The sequence below is a fragment of the Cydia splendana genome, chromosome Z (assembly GCF_910591565.1).
Source record: "Cydia splendana chromosome Z, ilCydSple1.2, whole genome shotgun sequence".
In the NCBI taxonomy this organism is placed as follows: domain Eukaryota; kingdom Metazoa; phylum Arthropoda; class Insecta; order Lepidoptera; family Tortricidae; genus Cydia; species Cydia splendana.
In genome coordinates this window covers 29,229,329-29,248,599 of record NC_085987.1, presented here as the reverse complement: position 1 = coordinate 29,248,599, position 19,271 = coordinate 29,229,329, and the positions used below count along the sequence as shown (strand labels likewise).

The 19,271-nt window shown below is 37.3% G+C and overlaps 2 protein-coding genes across 11 annotated transcripts in view; one reads left to right on the top strand and one right to left on the bottom strand.

The window, feature by feature from the left end:
* LOC134804747 (protein AF-10) overlaps window positions 1-19,271 on the bottom strand; it is a 453,368-nt gene that overhangs the window by 36,502 nt on the left and 397,595 nt on the right. The window lies entirely within an intron of this gene.
* Window positions 592-17,841, top strand: LOC134804812 (protein DDI1 homolog 2). Of its 4 annotated transcripts, none has more exons than XM_063778069.1 (10): window positions 592-1,075; window positions 1,321-1,533; window positions 1,637-1,703; window positions 1,809-1,967; window positions 3,312-3,410; window positions 3,866-4,028; window positions 4,130-4,316; window positions 16,073-16,150; window positions 16,987-17,075; window positions 17,376-17,841. In XM_063778069.1, exons 1-10 carry the CDS (start codon window positions 814-816, stop codon window positions 17,454-17,456), a joined length of 1,398 nt encoding a protein of 465 aa, XP_063634139.1. In that variant the 5' UTR covers window positions 592-813; the 3' UTR covers window positions 17,457-17,841. The 4 variants fall into 4 exon arrangements, with proteins under 4 accessions (XP_063634139.1, XP_063634137.1, XP_063634138.1 ...); XM_063778067.1 differs by having other exon boundaries at window positions 16,981-17,075; XM_063778068.1 differs by having other exon boundaries at window positions 16,070-16,150.

The following is a 19,271-nucleotide window of genomic DNA, read 5'->3' as shown; positions in this document are numbered from 1 at the left end:
CTGCTCATGAAGTTGCTCCTCCAGGACTTTTCCTACGGCTTTTATTACTGCTCGCATCGCATCGCATCTTTGATGACAACTTGGGCTACTGTTGCGGTTTGATTTACGGCAGGAGCCGTATGTAGGTGGTCGTTGGCTTAGATGGCGTCCTCTCTTCTCTTTGTGCGCACTGTCGTGTCCACAGCGCCAAAGTGTAACCCACGTATTAGTTTTTTTTCTATTTTGACCAATTAGATTAAGGCCCCTATACACAATGGGCCAGTGTAGGCCAGTCTGGGGGACGGAATTTATGCATTAGAGGGAGCGAGTGATATTGCTATTTCATTCTACCGCATGGCTGCGTCCCTTGGACTGGCCGGCGCTGGCCCAGTGCGTACAGGGGCCTTTAGATGTTTATGTTTAAATCTACTAAGAAGTGTAAGGTCAATAAGGTGTTGTCCAATGTTGACAACTTGTAAGAAACTTAAGTTCTTGGTCTCTTCCTTATCTTATATTCGTTAAAATTGTTAACAAGCATAATCATTTTTTATTTAAACCGGTAACGTAGCTAATATAACACATCACTAAAAATACCTCCCACCCACCGTCCACCGTCATGAATTTACATTATTTTATCAAGCAAGAAAGTTTTATTTCGTGCGGTGCATAGTTTTGTTGTTTAAAAGATATTGAGGAAACTTTATAATATATATTAACACAATTTAAAATGCATATGTATATAGTTTCCTAAAAAAGAATTGATAAATATTGAAAACTAAGCTTTGTAAAGTAGGTAGACTCACAGTAAAGTCGGCATCGCAACCACATTCGACAATGAAAGTTACAGTTACTACTCTAAACGACGAAATATTCGTCTTAGATGTGTCTGAGGATTTGGAATTGGAAAATTTCAAGGCTTTTTGCGAAATAGAATCAGGATTCCCAGCTAAAGATATTACGTTGAATTTCAATGGCAAGCCTCTATTAGACGACAAGAAATCACTCAAGGAGCACGGTGTGCATGACGGAGACGTGCTGGTGCTGCTGCACATGCTGCAGCACGCGCCTGAACTCAATGCTACCGACTCCAGCCAAGGTAAAGTCTTTTTTATTCACATAAACTACTATGTACACACCCAGTGTGATAGTGACATGCATTTTGCTTTGTCATCTGTTATGTCAATATTGACAAATTACTCTAAAACAATTCCAGTGGCATCTGTTGTCAAATTTAAAATCAATTAAAATTGTCAAGTTAAAAATAAAGAGATTCTGTCAAATTACATGTAGCAAAACCATTTTTGTGTTGAGATAGTTATTTATATTTGTATTGGTTTACAGCTTTACCAACAGGCCTGGCAAGCCTGGACTTCAGCAATATCCAAGTGCCAGCAGGTGCAAGCACGGCAAGTACATCCATGGCAGCCCGGGGTCCACCTGTGGAAGAAGACCCTCGTATAATAAGAGAAATGTTTTTGGCAAATCCGGACCAACTGGCTCTCCTCAAACAGAACAATCCTAGACTAGCTGATGCACTTACTAGTGGTAATCTTGGTAAGGAGCAGAATAAACTGTGAAACTAATAAATGTCTTTTAAAAAACTTAGCCTAATCTAAGTTACAGTCACTGTTTACATTTGATGTTTACTATTTTACAGATACCTTTGCTGGTGTCCTCCGTGAACAAGTGTCTGCTAGAACTGAACGCCAACAACAAAGAATAAGGCAAGTATTTTATCTATCTTAAGCATTACTGGCTTTTTGTTTCATATATTTCTTTATTATAAATCCTAAAGCAATACTAAGTTGTGTTTTGTGTCTTCTCTATAGAATGATGAACTCTGATCCATTTGACACAGAAGCCCAGAGAATGATTGCTGAAGAAATCAGACAAAAAAACATAGAGGCCAATATGGAAGCGGCTATGGAATACAACCCAGAGACCTTTGGAACTGTGGTTATGCTTTACATCAACTGCCATGTCAATGGGTAATACTTAATGTGATAATAACAGTTATATGCTATAACTAACACAGAATTTAAAACAGTTATTGTTGAGTTTAAATTTATCTCGCTCTGTAGTAAATTTTGCCATTCTGCCCTGCCATGCAGAACAGCTGTAACAGTTATTGGTAACTTAAATTTAATTGCATTGCATACTTTTCTGCAACAAGTAGATTCCAAGGGTGGTGTAGTGACTAATTATTAATAGTGTTATTCATAAAAAATGTATGTGATACCAGGGGTACGAAACTCCTGACTTCGGCCAAACTCGGTTCCGCTCGGCTCAGCATTGCTCTGAGCAATTATTAGGGTTGGCACCACTTGACCTCCTTTCGCGTGCACAACCACAGATAAGATAATCACTTGAATTTTGACAACCCTAAATAGCCGAATGGGATAGTGCCATATATTAGAAAGTGATAGCATGATTCGACCCTGAACCGCTGTCAAACTTCGGTTTTGTACGAAGTTCCCTTTCTGTACGGCAGTACTATTATTTATTCTGTGGTGATACCTAGGTACTGTCATTAAAATTCACTTAATATTTGTTAATCCTTATTACTTAATATTTGTTATTACTTTGCACTTTAACATTTAATTTGTTAGGAGGCAAAACCTTTACGCTTTATGATTATGAATGACATGATCCCATGTTGATTGTAGAGAGGTATGTATTCAATAATTAACAGCTTTATTTTTCAAAGTTGTATAGTAATCTTCATCAAGTATAGCATACTAATGTAACTTGGCTAACCATAAAATATAAAAGTTGCTTTAATCACTACACTGGTTGGTCAGATTCATAAGATTATTTTTAATTTTGGCATGAGAACTTGTTTTCAATGAAACAGCAATATTAAGGTACAGTGACCTTGTTTTATAGCAATGTATTAAAATATTACACTGCACATATATGTTACAGTATATCTTGCAGTGACTCACCATCATATAAATCCTAAAGCATGCCAGAGCTTTTTTAGCTTATTTTTTTCATCATCACACCAGATTCAGGCATTTATTGATAAAATCTAATATTTTGCATACCATTTTTACAATATTAACAAAAATTTAATAATTTGCTACTAAGTAGGTACCTAAACATTTTATTGACAAATAGGTACCTGATTATTTTTGTCTCGTTGGGTTAGCCACTCTTACCAACAGGGTTAGTTAAAACTGTGTTCAGTTTTTTGATGGAGTGTTGTATTTTTGATTCTTTATTTCTGCTGGGGGCAATTTGTAGAAAGATTTTGTGAATATATACATTGTGAGACAACCAGACGGACATACTATGATGATTTAAAATTGTATTGTATCATATTGTTGCAGCTTTCCCGTCAAGGCTTTTATAGATTCTGGTGCACAAACAACTATCATGTCCGCAGCCTGTGCAGAAAGATGCAATATCATGCGACTTGTTGACACCAGGTGAGCCAAAGCATTATATTGTTTTGCCAGGGACCACTAACTGTTTGACAGTTTATGCCTGCATTGAATAAAGTCGACAAAGCGTTGTTTTATCTATTAATAATTTCGCAGACCACTTCAGATGTTCTCGTGCCCATCCATGGAAAAATATTTTATTAGTATTTACATAAATATTTAATTACACAAACGGGTCTCCCGCGATATAATTAAATATGTAATAAAATAATAAAATCCCGTTTGTGTAATTAAATATGTGTACAAAACGCGAGAGTTTAAAGTGTTATATGTACATAAACATAACAAACTCTTAATTCCATTTCTGACAATTCCATTTAATCAAAAGGGCCATCATCTGTCTGCCATTTAGTTTTTTGAATGGTTATCTTCTTCAGTCTAGTCCAGCGTGTATTTTGCGTAGGTATCACTAAATCATTATTGTGTTTTTTTGTGAACAGATGGGCGGGCATTGCTAAAGGTGTTGGAGTGCAGAGAATTATAGGCCGCATTCACATGGTGCAAATGAGAATAGAAAAAGACTTTCTGACGACATCATTCTCAGTTTTAGAGGAACAGCCAATGGATATGCTACTTGGATTAGACATGTTAAAGAGACATCAGGTGAGTGTAGTTGTTGTTATTAATTTAAAGATTCTTTGAGTAATGTATATAAATAAAGTAATTGATATTTCTTTTACTAATAAGATATCCAATGTTTACAGTGCAATATAGACTTGGAGAGGAATGTGCTACGCATAGGAACCACAGGCACTGAAACCCCATTCTTGCCAGAATCTGATCTGCCCGAGTGTGCCCGCCTGTCCGGCACTTCAGAGGATGAAATAGTTAACCAATCCATGCGTGACCATGAAGAGAGACAAGTCAAAGAAGCAATTGAAAAGTCTAAAGGTGGGAGAATAAGAAAAAATCCATATTTTTACAAACGATAAACCAACTTACTGTAAATTGCTTCAAATAATTTTGTTAACTACAACTAAATATGGCAATTTATAAACCAATAAAAATTGCAAATATTGTTGATGTACTAGGGATTAGATCAGATAATATACCTACGAAAGACAGCACGTCTGCAAGTATTTGAAATAATAATGTCTTGTTTCCTAACCGACCAAATGCCCGAACGTAAGGTTTTGAATTTAGAGCTTTATAAGTAACTCATCTAAGAGGTATAGTCACATCTAAAAATATCGATACGGACAAAGTGCCAAAAATATGTAAACGCTACCTTAACCCTTTACCAGGCCCCTAAGAACTAGCGTGTCTCCATACGTACTGTATATACTGTTAAAGCCTGACAACAGTTTATTTAACCCTGAGATAGTGTTGCTGGAAACAGCTTACGTATGGCAATAATGTGCGTACGTCATGTATAGTCGGGGTAGTGGGCATTGGCTTAATGTTGATACTCGTATAATGTCAAAACATTGCTTACAGAGAATTCGGTTCTTTCAATTTATCTATTCGTCAAAATCTGATTATAAATATTCAATATTTATATATTCTTCGTTTTCTGACTCTGACGAAGTCTGATTTTCATCGGATGTTGTGTCGCTTTCAGGACCACCAACCTCGATTATAAAACGTTCAGTCTCCTATTCGATTATAGGATTTTTATCGTCAATCTACATAAACCTTAAATGAAATATTAAAGTTTAAACCAAACAAGTAACCAGTTCAATTAAACCGCACTATATAATGTCAATACCGGTCATGTCAACAACCAACTTACAAACATTGTTTATTGGAATACTATGTAATCCTTCGTCTTTTTTAAGCTGTAAGTATTTGACTGCATTCACTACAATTTTTTTCGCATCTTTGGTAATTTTTTTTAGCATTTTTGTAATAAAACCGTTTATATTTGAATATATTCGTAGATATTTTCCGTTTGTTTACATCGGTGACATTCGATGACATCCAACGTTCGTTGTCAAAGAGTACTTGTTGCCAGTAAAATAAATTAGTACCATTGAAAATCCGCAAAATGGCGAGGGTCAAATAAACTGTTGTCAGGCTTTACAACCGTATTGAACGCCTTGTAAAAAATGTATTTACGAAAGTCGGAGATGTTCCTTTAAACCAGAAATAAAAATGTGGGTTACGGTTATCCCATCGCCTGTCTAAGTAATTAACTGTCATACTCGATTTTGTCTTATTATATTCTTGATCAGGCGAAGGGATATATTCCTCCCACATCTTATATCGGTTATCATAGTCAAGGTTTAACTCCAAATCTACTACGAAACATTATATCAATCACTGAATCGCTCTAGGTTGAACACAAAAACAGTTTTATTACTTATGTGAGTTTTTATGACATGACAAGACAATTTACCAGGCCATGGGAAGAATAGCTCCCGCACAGTTAAACTCTAATAAGGCCATGGGATAATGTCAACCCACATCCTAATTCTGGTCATACACAATAATGCATGAATATTTAGCAATGTTTACGATTACATTACCTTTCAACACTCAAAATCTATAAAATATCAAACAATTGTTCGACCTATACTTCTGTTTCATAGAAATTAAGGAAAGTGTTCGAATTTCTCCGTAGTTTACTGAAATTAGAGTTCAAGTGAATTTAAACGGCTGCCAAAGATATATTACGCGATTTAGAAGCGTGTTGTGAACTAAGATCATAAAATATTATTTTCAGGGATTGACAAAATATTTTGTAGGAGGTTTGGAGTTAAAACCTGACTACGGTAACCGATATAAGATGTGGGAGGAATATATCCCTTCGCCTGGTAAAGGGTTAATATAGATGGTCACGCAAATCTTGTCAGTAGAAAAAGTCGCGAAATTCGCGAAAAACGATATCCCTTCGCGCCTACATGTTTCAAATTTGCTGCCTTTTTCTACTGACAAGATTTGCTTGACCAACTTTATATAGTTTGTCAAATGACTGTCTCATTTCTATATCTTTGTCTTACACTAGTCTAACCCAAACCAAAAGAAAAGGATGAGTATAGTTTTCCTGGTTCTTACTGACTGACAAATTGGTTTGACCAACTATAGATGGTCAAGCAAATCTTGTCAGTAGAAAAAGGCGCGAAATTCAAATTTTCTGTGAGACGATATCCCTTCGCGCCTACATTTTTCAAATTTGCCGCCTTTTTCTACTGACAAGATCTGCTTGACCAAGTATACAGGGTGTTTGGTCCATCGTTTGCCAAATTAAAATGGCGGATAAGTGGAATAGTTTACTATCTATTCACGCCCTTTAAAAAAATTTTTGGGCTCACGAGTAATTTTTTTTGCTTTTTATGTTGTTTTTGAAAAATATTCAGGGCCGACTCGTTTAAACTTAAATTAAAAAAAAAGTAAGTGGTAGAGAGATGCAACGTTTATTGCGTCGTGACGTCTAACGTTAAACGGTTTTATCAAAGTCAAAATTACTGACATTTAACCTCTAGTTTTTTTTTATTAACCCTCAAATGTTTTACAACATGTAAAAATTTACACCAAAGTCAACTTTGATTTTCAATTAAAAAAAAACAAAAAGAGACCACGTTCTTGAAATTACGTTGCAATATTTTGTGTTCTGTCCTCTTTCTAATGATGTACAATAATCCCAAAAAACATTTCATGAACTTCATTTTTTCCCGATGTTTTGTAACGGACGCAACAGGCAAAAATTATCGATGACTAAACATTGACGCTGTAATCTCCTTTGAAATCCCCTTTGGCTATAACACGCGGGTATTTTTTCAGCGATGAGTGTTGCTGGTTGTGAAAGTTTAAAACTTATCTTTCGTAAATTTAGTTGAAGGTGCTATCTCCCTCTTACATAGCACAAAAGCTGTTAGGTTCCGACGTCGCGTCGCGTCCATAGTTCATTTATGTTTGGTTTTGTCTATCAAATTGTAATTAAATGTGAACGCGCCTTATTAGCGGGAGACCGTTTTAAAAAAATAAAACTTAGGCGCGAAACGCGGGAAATGTGACCGATGTCGGAACTTAAAAAGCCATAAAAAAAACAGAAGGCAGAAAACTGAATTGTCTTTTATTAGTGCTTTTATTAATCTCTGTTTTGTTGAGTTTTGATCATTTGAAAATGGCTACTTTTTCGAATGAAGAATAAGCGGACATGTTAATGGCGTACGGTAAAGCCGATGGTGTTGCACGAGCAGCGCAAAGAATCTACCAGGAACGTAACGATTCCCTAATAGACGCTTACCAACCCGCCACACGTTTCAAAACACTTACCGCCGCTTAAGGGGAAAGTTAGGTAAAACAATTTCGAGAAGGAGGCCAAGCGGAGGATCCAGCTGGGCTGGGCAGCGTTTGGGAAACTACGCCGAGTCTTCTCGTCATCCATACCGCAATGCTTGAAAACAAACGTTTTCAATCTGTGCGTCCTACCCGTCATGACCTACCGACCCGAGACATGGACACTCACGGTAGGGTTGGTCCGCCAGTTCAAAGTCGCTCAGCGAGCCATGGAGAGAGCTATGCTCGGAGTTTCTCTGAAGGATAGGATTCGCAACGAATACATCCGACAGATAACCAAAGTTATCGACATAGCTCAAAGAATTAGCAAGCTGAAGTGGCAGTGGGCTGGCCATATCGCACGAAGAACCGACAACCGCTGGGGTAAACGTGTTCTTGAGTGGAGACCGCGACTCGGCAAACGTAGTGTAGGACGTCCTCCAACCAGGTGGGATGACGGATGCGGCAAGCTGAAGACAGGGCGCTATGGCGCTCTTTAGGGGAGGGCTATGGACTACATAGCCTGATGATGATGATGATGATGACCTAAGTCTCATGTTAAAGTGTATGGGTCAAAAGTAATTCAAACGTTCAATACCTTGTACTGAAATGTAGTGAAATGCGTGTCTGTTGTTTTGGCGAAGAACTTTCTCCACCTTCCAGATAGAACCTTCGAGTAATGCAGCTACATCTCTGATGCTTCTAGTCGGCTCTTCCTAGAACAGTGCCAAAATCTGGTTATCAACTTCAACATTGTGTCGCACCACAATCCCTCTTGGTTCATTTACGTTCAAATCTCCAGTTTCCCGTAAGCGGCGGTAAGTGTTTTGAAACGTGTGGCGGGTTGGTAAGCGTCTATTAGGGAATCGTTCCTGGTAGATTCTTTGCGCTGCTCGTGCAACACCATCGGCTTTACCGTACGCCATTAACATGTCCGCGTATTCTTGATTCGAAAAAGTAGCCATTTTCAAATTATCAAAACTCAACAAAACAGAGATTAATAAAAGCACTAACAAAAGACAATTCAGTTGTCTGCCCTCTGTTTTTTTTTGTGGCTTTTTAAGTCCCGACATCGGTCACATTTCCCGCGCTTCGCGCCTAAGTTTTATTTTTTTAAAACGGTCTCCCACTAATAAGGCGCGTTCACATTTAATTACAATTTGATAGACAAAACCAAACACGAATTAACTATGGACGCGACGCGATGTCGGAACCTAACAGCTTTTGTGCTATGTAAGAGGGAGATAGCACCTTCAACTAAATTTACGAAAGATAAGTTTTAAACCTTCACAACCAACAAACCTCATCGCTGAAAAAAAACCCGCGTGTGGATAGCCAAAGGGGATTTCAAAGGAGATTACAGCGTCAATGTTTAGTCATCGATAATTTTTGCCTGTTGCGTCCGTTACAAAACATCGGAAAAAATGAAGTTCATGAAAGGTTTTTTGGGATTATTGTACATCATTAGAAAGAGGACAGAACACAGAATTTCGTAAAGTAATTTCAAGAACGAGGTCTCTTTTTGTTTTTTTTTTTTAATTGAAAATCATAGTTGACTTTGGTGTAAATTTTGACAACTTGTAAAACATTTGAGGGTTAATTAAAAAAAAACTAGAGGTTAAATGTCAGTAATTTTGACTTTGATAAAACCGTTTAACGTTAGACATCACGACGCAATAAACGTTGCATCTCTCTACCACTTACTTGTTTTTTATTTAAGTTTAAACGAGTCGGCCCTGAAGATTTTTCAAAAACAACAAAAAAAGCAAAAAAAAAATACTCGTAGGCCCAAAAAATTTTTAAAAGGCGTGAAAAGATAGAAAACTACCCCACTTATCCGCCATTTTAATTTGGCAAACGATGGACCAAACACCCTGTATATTATATGGGTGGGCAATAAGGTCCTGTAATCTGCATATATATGTTTGGCACTTTCCGTATCGATATTTTTAGAGGTATACGTAATATTCTGATGGATATGCCGACTAAATTAAGTGTTTGGCTCCTAATGCCATCAACAGGACACGACTAAGTAGGCTAACCAGGATTCTTAAACCAGTTTAGTAAGACGAGAACTATGCATTTCTAAATATCAACTGTAGGCAGTGTACGAGGGCTGTTTGATAAAATACCCGTTTTAAGAGAAAAATAAAAAGGGTTTTTTTGGAAATATATTTATTTACTTTTCTAATTAATCATCTTTTAGCTTTATACATATAGAGGTATTTTCCAACAGTATTTCAGTTTCAGCAAGCCGCCCAAAAAAATAAGCTTTCTGAAAGTCCTGAAAAACAACACTGGCTTCTAACATGTCGGAAGGGAGAAGCCCAAGCGATACCTTACCGTACAAATCATTCTGCCATTTTTTACGGGGGGAAACGTGCACACAGTCGCACTTTTCACTCTCTACATACAAAATCCAATCTGTAATGACGACACAAATACATAGAAAATGTCTCACGTCAAAGACAAATCTCGCAAACCTCGATCTCTTTTTATGTATGGATGAGTCACTAAACGCATCGCTATAGGTACAGTTGTACCTATGCTTCGGCAGAGGGGAAATAGTACGAATGCCGTCTCCCTTCCCGTTGTTGCTCGAAGGAAAAATGTCTTAAAAATGTGGTATATACAGGTTGGCCAAAAAATAATTTGAAAATGGACCAAGCAAAATGTATGAAACAGTAAAATTTCGCGATTTCGGGGTTGGTCCCATAGTAAAAGTTGTTCAGTGTAATCCTAAAACCTTCCTGGCAATGGGAATGCACTTATTTTTTGGCCATCCTGTATATTACACATTTTTGACCAGTGACAAACAATTTTCGAAAACGGTTACCTACTTATCAATCATCCCTCTTATTTCACTCAATTGTTCGTCCTTGTTCAGCTCACTCTGATCAGTCATAAGGCACAGTCTAATTTGTGTTAGGTTTAGACTTAATATAATTGATGTGGGCACGAACACAGCTTTAGACGCCCTATATTTCTTATTAGTATATAGTTGCCTTAACTAATAACTTATGGCTGCTATTTAACTGATCACCAGATTTAATAAAATTTAATACCAAAAAAATCTATTTTACCACCCTAAAATCATGAATGATCACCAAAATTATAACACCATTTTAATGTGAACTGATTACCAATTTTATTACATTTTACTATCCTTTTAAAGGAAATGACACCAAAATAATCATTATTAACCCAAAAATAGTCAATGATTACCAAATTTCAATCCCCATTTTAATGTGAAATGATAACCAAATTTTTACATCTTGCTATCCTGTTAAAGAAAATGACACCAAAATAATCATTGTAAACCCAAAAATAGTAAATGACCACCAAAATTGTAACCACATTTTAATTAAAAATGTGCAATCATTTAATATATCGTTATCCTATTAAATTAATTAATCCACTTCGTCACCTTTTTCTAGTAGCATTTTATTTCTGTAACAGTCGCAGTTCTAACCTAACCTAACCCACTTTTCTAGTAGCATTTTGTTTCTGTAAGGGTCGCAGTTCAAGCCTAACCTAACCCACTTTTCTAGTAGCATTTCTTTTCTGCAAGGGTCGCAGTTCAAACCTAACCTAACCCACTTTTCTAGTAGCATTTCGTTTCTGTATGGGTCGCAGTTCAAACCTAACCTAACCCACTTTTCTAGTAGCAATTTCTTTTCTGTAAGGGTCGCAGTTCAAACCTAACCTAACCCACTTTTCTAGTAGCGTTTCGTATCTGTATGGGTAGCAGTTGAAACTTAACCTAACCTACTTTTCTAGTACCATTTCGTTTCTGTAAGGGTCGCAGTGCTAACCTAACCTAACCCACTTAACTGATAGCAGTTTAACTTACTTTTCTAGTAGCATATCGACAGGGGCGTATTTTGAAATTTGGCGCCCCGGGCCAATACGTTTCGCCGCCCCAGAAGTCAAGGAAGAAAAGCAAAATGCGATCCGATGCCGCCCCTATATGCCGCCCCTGGGGGTTGGCGCCCCGGGCCATGGCCCGGATGGCCCTAGGGTAAATACGCCCCTGATATCGAAATGCTACTAGAAAAGTAGATTAGGTTAGGTAGGTATGCGGTGCGGGCTACGGGGGGTTGAGCGGGAGGGGCTAGTAATTTTGGCATCAGTTTACTTTATTTGGTAATATGTATACATTTTTTGGTAATCATAGTGGTTTATTTAGGTGAAAATATCGCATTAATTTGGTCTTCAAGATTTGGTGATCATTAATGATTTTTGGTGATCATTCAATATATTTGGTATTTGAATACAATTTGAAGTGCAGTCGTAATTAAAGTGGTGGTACTTTTGTATTTTTAGGCCTTATTTTTTTGGTGTTCAGTAATTTTTTTTGGTAAACATGATTTTTTTATTTAGGGTACCAAAGTATTTTTTGGTGGTCATTATATTTGTAGCCATAACTTATTACGAGTAGTAATAAGAATAATAAGTTATGGCGCCTTTTATGTTCTAGAGAATAAAATATGCACAATTTACATCATTATAATGACACTAGATGAGAAGCCGGCTTCGCTCGGGTAAATTAAATAAATACCTACGTAGACGAAAAAATACAATCGTGCCTTTTATCAAATCACATAATTTTTTGAGAAATTTGCGAATTAAGTTATCCAAATATCGGTAACAAATAAGAAGTCCCTATCACAGTTATAAACCTGGCAGGGTTCAATACATAATAATATCGGTATTTAACTAAACATAAGACAAACTCTTTATTTCATTTACGCGAGCGGAGCTGTGGGCCTGTCTAGTATTATATAAAGCTGCAACACGACTGATTAATTAGGATTAGAAGGAGGTTCGTGGGGTATTTGACTTTGGTACCGTCGTATAGAGGGTTGCTTGGTGACCACCAGAAAATTCCGACTTTTGGTCTACCGCTTCCGGTCAGAAAAATGTACGACGGCCCGGCCAAACGGTCAGACCTAGGTGGGGGGTGCTCGACCAAATGTCATAGAGAGACCCTGGTAGTTTTTGAAGCCACCATTTTTTTTTTCATGGCCGACTTTTTTTTTATTTTTTCAAGTTTGTCCTAGCGCGCTGAAATTTTGGTCACGGAATCTCGGGGTCCCCTAGATTCCTACGAAAAAATTTTTTTGGAAAAATGGTACAATTGTGGGAAAACTGGTCACTTTTATTTTGTATGGCAACTTTTAAACGGTGCGAGATAGGTGGGGGGTGCTCGACCAAATGTCATAGATGGCCTCGAGACAAAGCAAATAGCATTTAAAAATTTTCAAAATGGCAGCCTTTTTTTTGGCCCACGAAGGCCGAAGGCCGAGCTCCGCGTAGGGCCGAAGGCCCGGAGCGTCCCTTACGAGTCCCCAAGCACGCGAGGCTGAAGGCCGAGCTGCGGGAATGAAGTGCTCTCATGCGGACCTTTTCTTTCTTGCAAAAGTACAACTTCATTTATTTTTCTCTTTGGAAAACAAAACTACAGCACACAAAACTGCAGCAACAACAACACCAACAACAGCACCAACAACATTACCAAAAACAACAGCACAAACAACAGTACCAACAACAAACAACACGCGCACCGCGGGGCCCTCGGGCCCCGCGCACAGGGCAAAATCTGGTTTATAATTTTATAGCTACATAAAATAATAATCATGGATATACATATGTGTGGACACAGTACATTAAACTTCAATTTTGATTTATTCGGAAAAATAATTATAGATCTTAGAAAAAGCATTTACCGAGATTTATATTATCACATTATAACATCTGCTGCATTTTATATTTGCATGTACTTTGTGTACTTACCTGGCAAATATTTTGCCGTGACAAAAGTTACATACAGTAAATAAATCTTTACGAACCACCCTTCGCTGCACTGTTTTGCCGCGTTTGTGGCAAGGTTTTACAAAGTAATGGACCTTTTACATGAAAGCAAATAAACTACTTGAATACTTGAAGTAACAAAATTATGTGTCAACAACAAAACATTAATGAAAGATTGAAATAATTATGTACATACGTTGAAAATACTCACGATTTTCGGCATATTTGTTTTACGCGTGCTCATCGTTTGTTGTCACAAACATTTAAACCTTTGTCCTGTACTGAAAATTTAACGTTCAAATAAAGCACACAGTAACCCGTAAATGCTCACTTCAATCCTATGTCATCTGATCTGTCATCACACAGCAGTGACTGTAGTCGTTTTTTTTTATTAGGCTTACTACACGCTCAAACCAAACACCTTGCCGCATGCCACACGCATGCCGGATGCAAAGGTAATTCAGTTTCCGAACGCACTTGTCAATGTCAACCAACATGGCCGACCTTTTGTTTGGCATTGATATGGCATTGATTGTCGAAGATTTTCACTTTTAAATGCAAAATACGCGACAATACGAATTATGCGGATATATGTTGTCGATTCAAAAGTGTTATTTTTTTACACTGTTTCGTCTGAGCATAATTTCATTGGCTCCTTCCGTAACCCCCCCCAATCGGTTTTATTAATATAGATTAATTTAAAAAAAAGTTATTTGTGAAGTGTGCTTTCGCAAAATGAAAAAAATAATGTTCTGTTGTCACGGGCGGTATGTGTTAATTATAATATAATATTATTTGTTCATCACTTTAATATTTTTATATGTCGCCAGTATTTCTAGATAAAAGTTTGAAAATGAGAGTCAAAATGGTATACTTGGCATAGCTAGTTACATCTAGTCCCACAGGTAGTACCACAGATCTAGAATGACTATAATACATATATCTAGATTGATTATTATCTTAAACTAGATAGGAGCGCTGGTGGTCTAGCGGTAAGAGCGCGCGATTTTCAATCCGGAGGTCGCGGGTTCAAACTGCGGTTCGTACCAATGAGTTTTTCGGAACTTATGTACGAAATATCCTTTGATATTTACCAGTTTCTTTTGGGTGAAGGAAAACATCGTGAGGAAACCGGACTAATCCCAACAAGGCCTAGTTTACCCTCTGGGTTGGAAGGTCAGATGGCAGTCCCTTTCGTAAAAACTAGTGCCTACCCTAATTCGTGGGATTAGTTGTCAAGCAGACCCCAGGCTCCCATGAGCCGTGGCAAAAAGCCGAGATATACGCGAGGAAGACGATGATTATAATTTATAATCTTAACCCTTTTCCAGGCTGCACCAAACTACAAGGTTTTTCCAAAAAATGCAAATATATTAAGAATGTATGCAGCTTTGATGATTCATTTAATGATAAGTAGCTTTTCCCGAAAGACCAATCGAATATGAACCTTTAATCGGACTCCTAAGATTGAAATTCTATTGGCGAGTATGTGGTCCCTAGTAGGGCATGCAGTACCGGTCCCGGTACCAAGAATTTCATTTCCCGGTTCTGGGCATGGCCGGAACCGGGATTCCCGATTTTTCCCGGTTCTCAAGGCATTATATGATTATTTTTAAGAAATTGTTTGTGTTAGCGTACAATCTTCATGATAGACTTATTTTCATATAAATAATTGCATAACTATTAATAAATGACTTATTTTATATAAAAAAAAACATTTTAATTGGCGTTCCAACCTATTTTACTAAATTAACCGGTACACTGCCTCCACCTGGGCCGAGCCACACGGCCGTAGCGTAGTCGATGCACTCAGCACTATGACGGCACGGCATACAGAAATTAAAATTTCGACCCGAGAACGGATAGATTGCTAATAAAAGTAATAAATAACATAGTCCGTCTATTTAACCGGCATAAAAGTACTGAGCAATGTTTCAGATAAAATTGAAATAGATAAATTTGGTGAAATTTTACAATTTACCATTATCCGTAATATCGATTGGAAATATTGAAATGCCTACTTTACCAGGTTAGTTTGTCGGGTTATTTGGGTCCTGGTGGGGTGCTATTATGAAATAGCACCATTATTAAATGTTATTTAATGTTCCGAGTAAAAGTATTAAAACATTACTACTATTGAAATGGGAATAAATAGCCATAGGATGAGAACCGGGAAGTACCGGTACCGGGTCTTCAGTACCGGTTCTTTTGATACTATAAAATTCCCGGGAATTCCCTAGTCCCTAGGTGCGCTATGCCTGGAAAAGGGTTAAACTATGCACCTACACCGTTACAAAAGGATATAATTTATGCAATCACATATTAATACTGAATTCAATACTTCCAATGACGCTTGGCGTCAACATCATTCCGATTTTGACAGGTAATCTTGTACAATCTAGATCTGTTTGTAGTACTAGGTAATGTTGTAGAAAAAGACATATTATTGATTAGACTACGCATACTACTAAATAAAATATATGTAGATTACTGTTTATAACTTAGATTTAAATGTTTCTGTTTATTTGTATCACATAAAGTGGAAGTAGATAGAGTGGTGGTGTGTATGATGAATCAACTATTGAGTGTGGGAATGGTTTGTTGAACAGCAGGAAGCAGTCCAGGAGCGAGGTCTGCCGGCGCCCAGGCGGCCGGCTCCACGTCCGCGCAGAGCTCGAGCCAGAGAATCGGTATGTTGTTTTCAATTTCTTCAAGAAATTTAATGTTGTAATTCTGTCCCGTCAGCCACGCGACTATAGTAGCACAGTTTGGTAGATGTGCGTGTTTGGTAGATGATTGCGGAAAGGTGACCCAGGCGACCGTAACCATGACAACGAGTGATAAGAAAAAGTTGATTCATCCGAATACATTTTTAACTGCCTAATAGGTAGGTAAAAATTTAAGTAAGTACGTATGCTATTTTACAAAGCACTATGTTAACATATAGTTGTTGTAAACCGTACAAACTACATACGTTTGTTTTTTTTCCAATGTTTAATTATTATAATAAGTTATATCTATCGTAAAGTTGGCTCGATAGGTATATTATGCATACTCCGACCAGAACCTTTTGCAAATATAGTCTAGTGAATCACACGATTTTTTTTACGGCATTGGCCTTTGAGTGTAACGTGTAAAAAATACCGAATAAATATAATCAGATTCATTCAGCCGAGACTTGAACCGTCCGTAACTGTCCACAATAACCTCCTACCAACCACCTCAGTTAAACGGTAGACATATACAGTAAAGGGCCATAAAGTTTGCACATCGGTATTTAGAAAGAGAATATTGGAGGCAACGAGAATGAAAGAGACAACGCTCTACGAAGCCGAAATTCCGATGTGAAAACTTTATGGCCCTTTACTGTACATTGATTCTCTTTCAATATGTAAAACGAGTTGCGCGACCAGACCTCCAGCCAGGTTCTGGGTTTAATGAATATAGGTACTTATGATATGAGCAGTAGTGTAGGTAATTGTTTGCATGCTTGTTCGTATTGAGAGTATAATGTGTTTAGTTATAGGTGACCCCAGCTTGACGATCTTATCTACGGACTCTTTCGGCGAAACGGAGGTGGAGGAAATCGTAGCCTTGGGATTCACGAGAGAGCAGGTACTTAGCTAGTTTGTTGCTTTCATCCACCCTTTGTCTCTAAATATTTTGAATTGAGCCTTTATGGAAATCACATATAGTCTGTCAAACCTTTATTTGAGGATATAAAAATACAGTAGGTGCTTCATAGACAAGCGACTCTTGCTAAACTATATTTTAAATATTATTGATAATATAATTGACCTTTCGTACATATATTATGTCTTGTCATTTTGTTGACCAATCCCTCGTTTTTCCTAGAAAATGTTTTAGGTATAAAAATATGTAATAACGTTTCAAACTGTGTTTGCTTTGTTGCAGGCTATCGTGGAACTCCGTCGGTTTAATGGCGACAAGACGCAGGCAACCGTTGCGCTATTTGCGAAGTCACTTAAGTTCTGATGACGAACAGTTGCGCTTTCTTCTTTGCCTTTACTGTTTGGTAAATATAAAAATATCACTAGTAGAATAACGGGAGCTAAGTTATGTCGAGTGAACGTTGCCATAATTTCAACGGTCTCGTCATTTCATTAAGGCTCATTTAGACTATGCATAACCTCACATACTAGTTTAAATATTACCAGCAATAAATATTCAGTCGATTGGTTGAATTGGTTCTATCTCAATCAATAGTCGGCGATATAACTACACTGGCATGCGAGATATCGCACCGACTATCTGAGCCTTTATAGTTATACATTTTATTTTGACCAAATAGTTCTTAGTCACACTAGGTTGTAACGGTTTGGTTGGGTACTACACTCGGAAATATAAAACACGAAATCTACTTTTTTATTATGATATAGTTGTAAGTGGACGTGTTTTAGACTGAGAATAAGGGTTTAATAGTATCTTAAGGCAATAAAAAACTCGGACAGCGGCTGCCGTTTGTATATACGAGTATACCATAAAATACCATAAAATACCATAATAATACATAATAAGTCACCGTCTGCCGGAAATAAAATTGCATACCGTTTTATTAGGCAGGCGTCCGGTTTTTTACCCCATAGCTCAGTTCTTAGTCCATCGCTTTCACCCAATAACCTAGTTCATTTTAGATTCCATCAACTCTCAATAGTCCTTACACCCTGGCGGGTGCTGCCTCTGCGTGCGTCCCATGACACGGGCAAGGGCAGCCTCCGCTCGGTGTACCCCTTACATTTCATTAAAGTGTCAAAAGGGCCTCTACGTGTTGGCTTCGGCTCCGCGCACGCCTCCCAAAGGTCCGGAACACCATTGTTCCGTGATGGGAAAGACATACACATAATAATATGTTAACTGTCAGTCTTCATTTAATTCATACTTTATTGGAGTATGATTTTTTTACTATTAGAGTAACAGTGTTTTTTTGTACAGTCGCCATCAGATATATCGGAGCGGTCAAGGCTCTCACAAATATCTGAACACGCCTCTATTGTCATCAAGGCGTTAGACTGCGTGTTCAGATATTGTGAACACCTTGCCCGCTCCGATATTTATATCTGATGGCGACTGTACATGGAATTGAATAAAGTCTTATTGTAATGGGACGGATTCCGTAGTCAGAAAGATATGGTATGTACTTATTTAATATTATGTTATTGGCAGACATTTGAGTAAAGACTTTCACCATACCAGCTCGCAAAGGCTCTCTTTTTTCTTCATAAAGTGATGTGAAAGTCGTGGACTTTATCTACGAAAGCGGCAAAGTAATTAGATGCTAATTTTGAGTTGTTTTCTCACGTTGGTTGGTAGAATTGACTTTTAAGTTATGTTTCTGAATTATAAATATTTAATAGCGTTCATTTGGATTTGATTTGTAATGTTTAAATGTAGTATATTCCTCGTGTTGGTGTGGTGAAAAATTTTGTTTCACTCGGTGGCAAAGTTTTTTTAACCTACTTGTTTGCTTAATTAGCTACGGTCGTAGTTCAATTTTAGAAACATTCGCTTGCTCGGGTATCAATATTTGCACGAGAGGTTAAATTACAACTTTGCTTCTTGTAAAATAAATAACTATTACGTATTGGTATACTTAGTCAAGTTTGTATAATAATCAACGCAAAAGTAAATGAAAATTCATCAAAGTGAATTTATATGCATTGTACCTACAGTTCGTTTTTTTTAGCATTAGAAAGAACTTGAAAGAAGGTAAGCGATCAAGACATGTCTTTTAATTGAAAAACGCTTTTTAAAAATCAATAACTATTACTTATGAAAGAAGAATATAAATGA

What these genes read in the sequence shown, in the direction of transcription:
- LOC134804812 (XM_063778066.1), top strand. Translation starts at nt 814, where the DNA reads ATGAAAGTTACAGTTACTACTCTAAACGACGAAATATTCGTCTTAGAT. An exon ending in TGCTACCGACTCCAGCCAAG is followed by an intron (nt 1,076 to 1,320) that starts GTAAAGTCTTTT and finishes ATTGGTTTACAG; the next exon opens with CTTTACCAACAGGCCTGGCA. An exon ending in ATCAACTGCCATGTCAATGG is followed by an intron (nt 1,968 to 3,311) that starts GTAATACTTAAT and finishes ATATTGTTGCAG; the next exon opens with CTTTCCCGTCAAGGCTTTTA.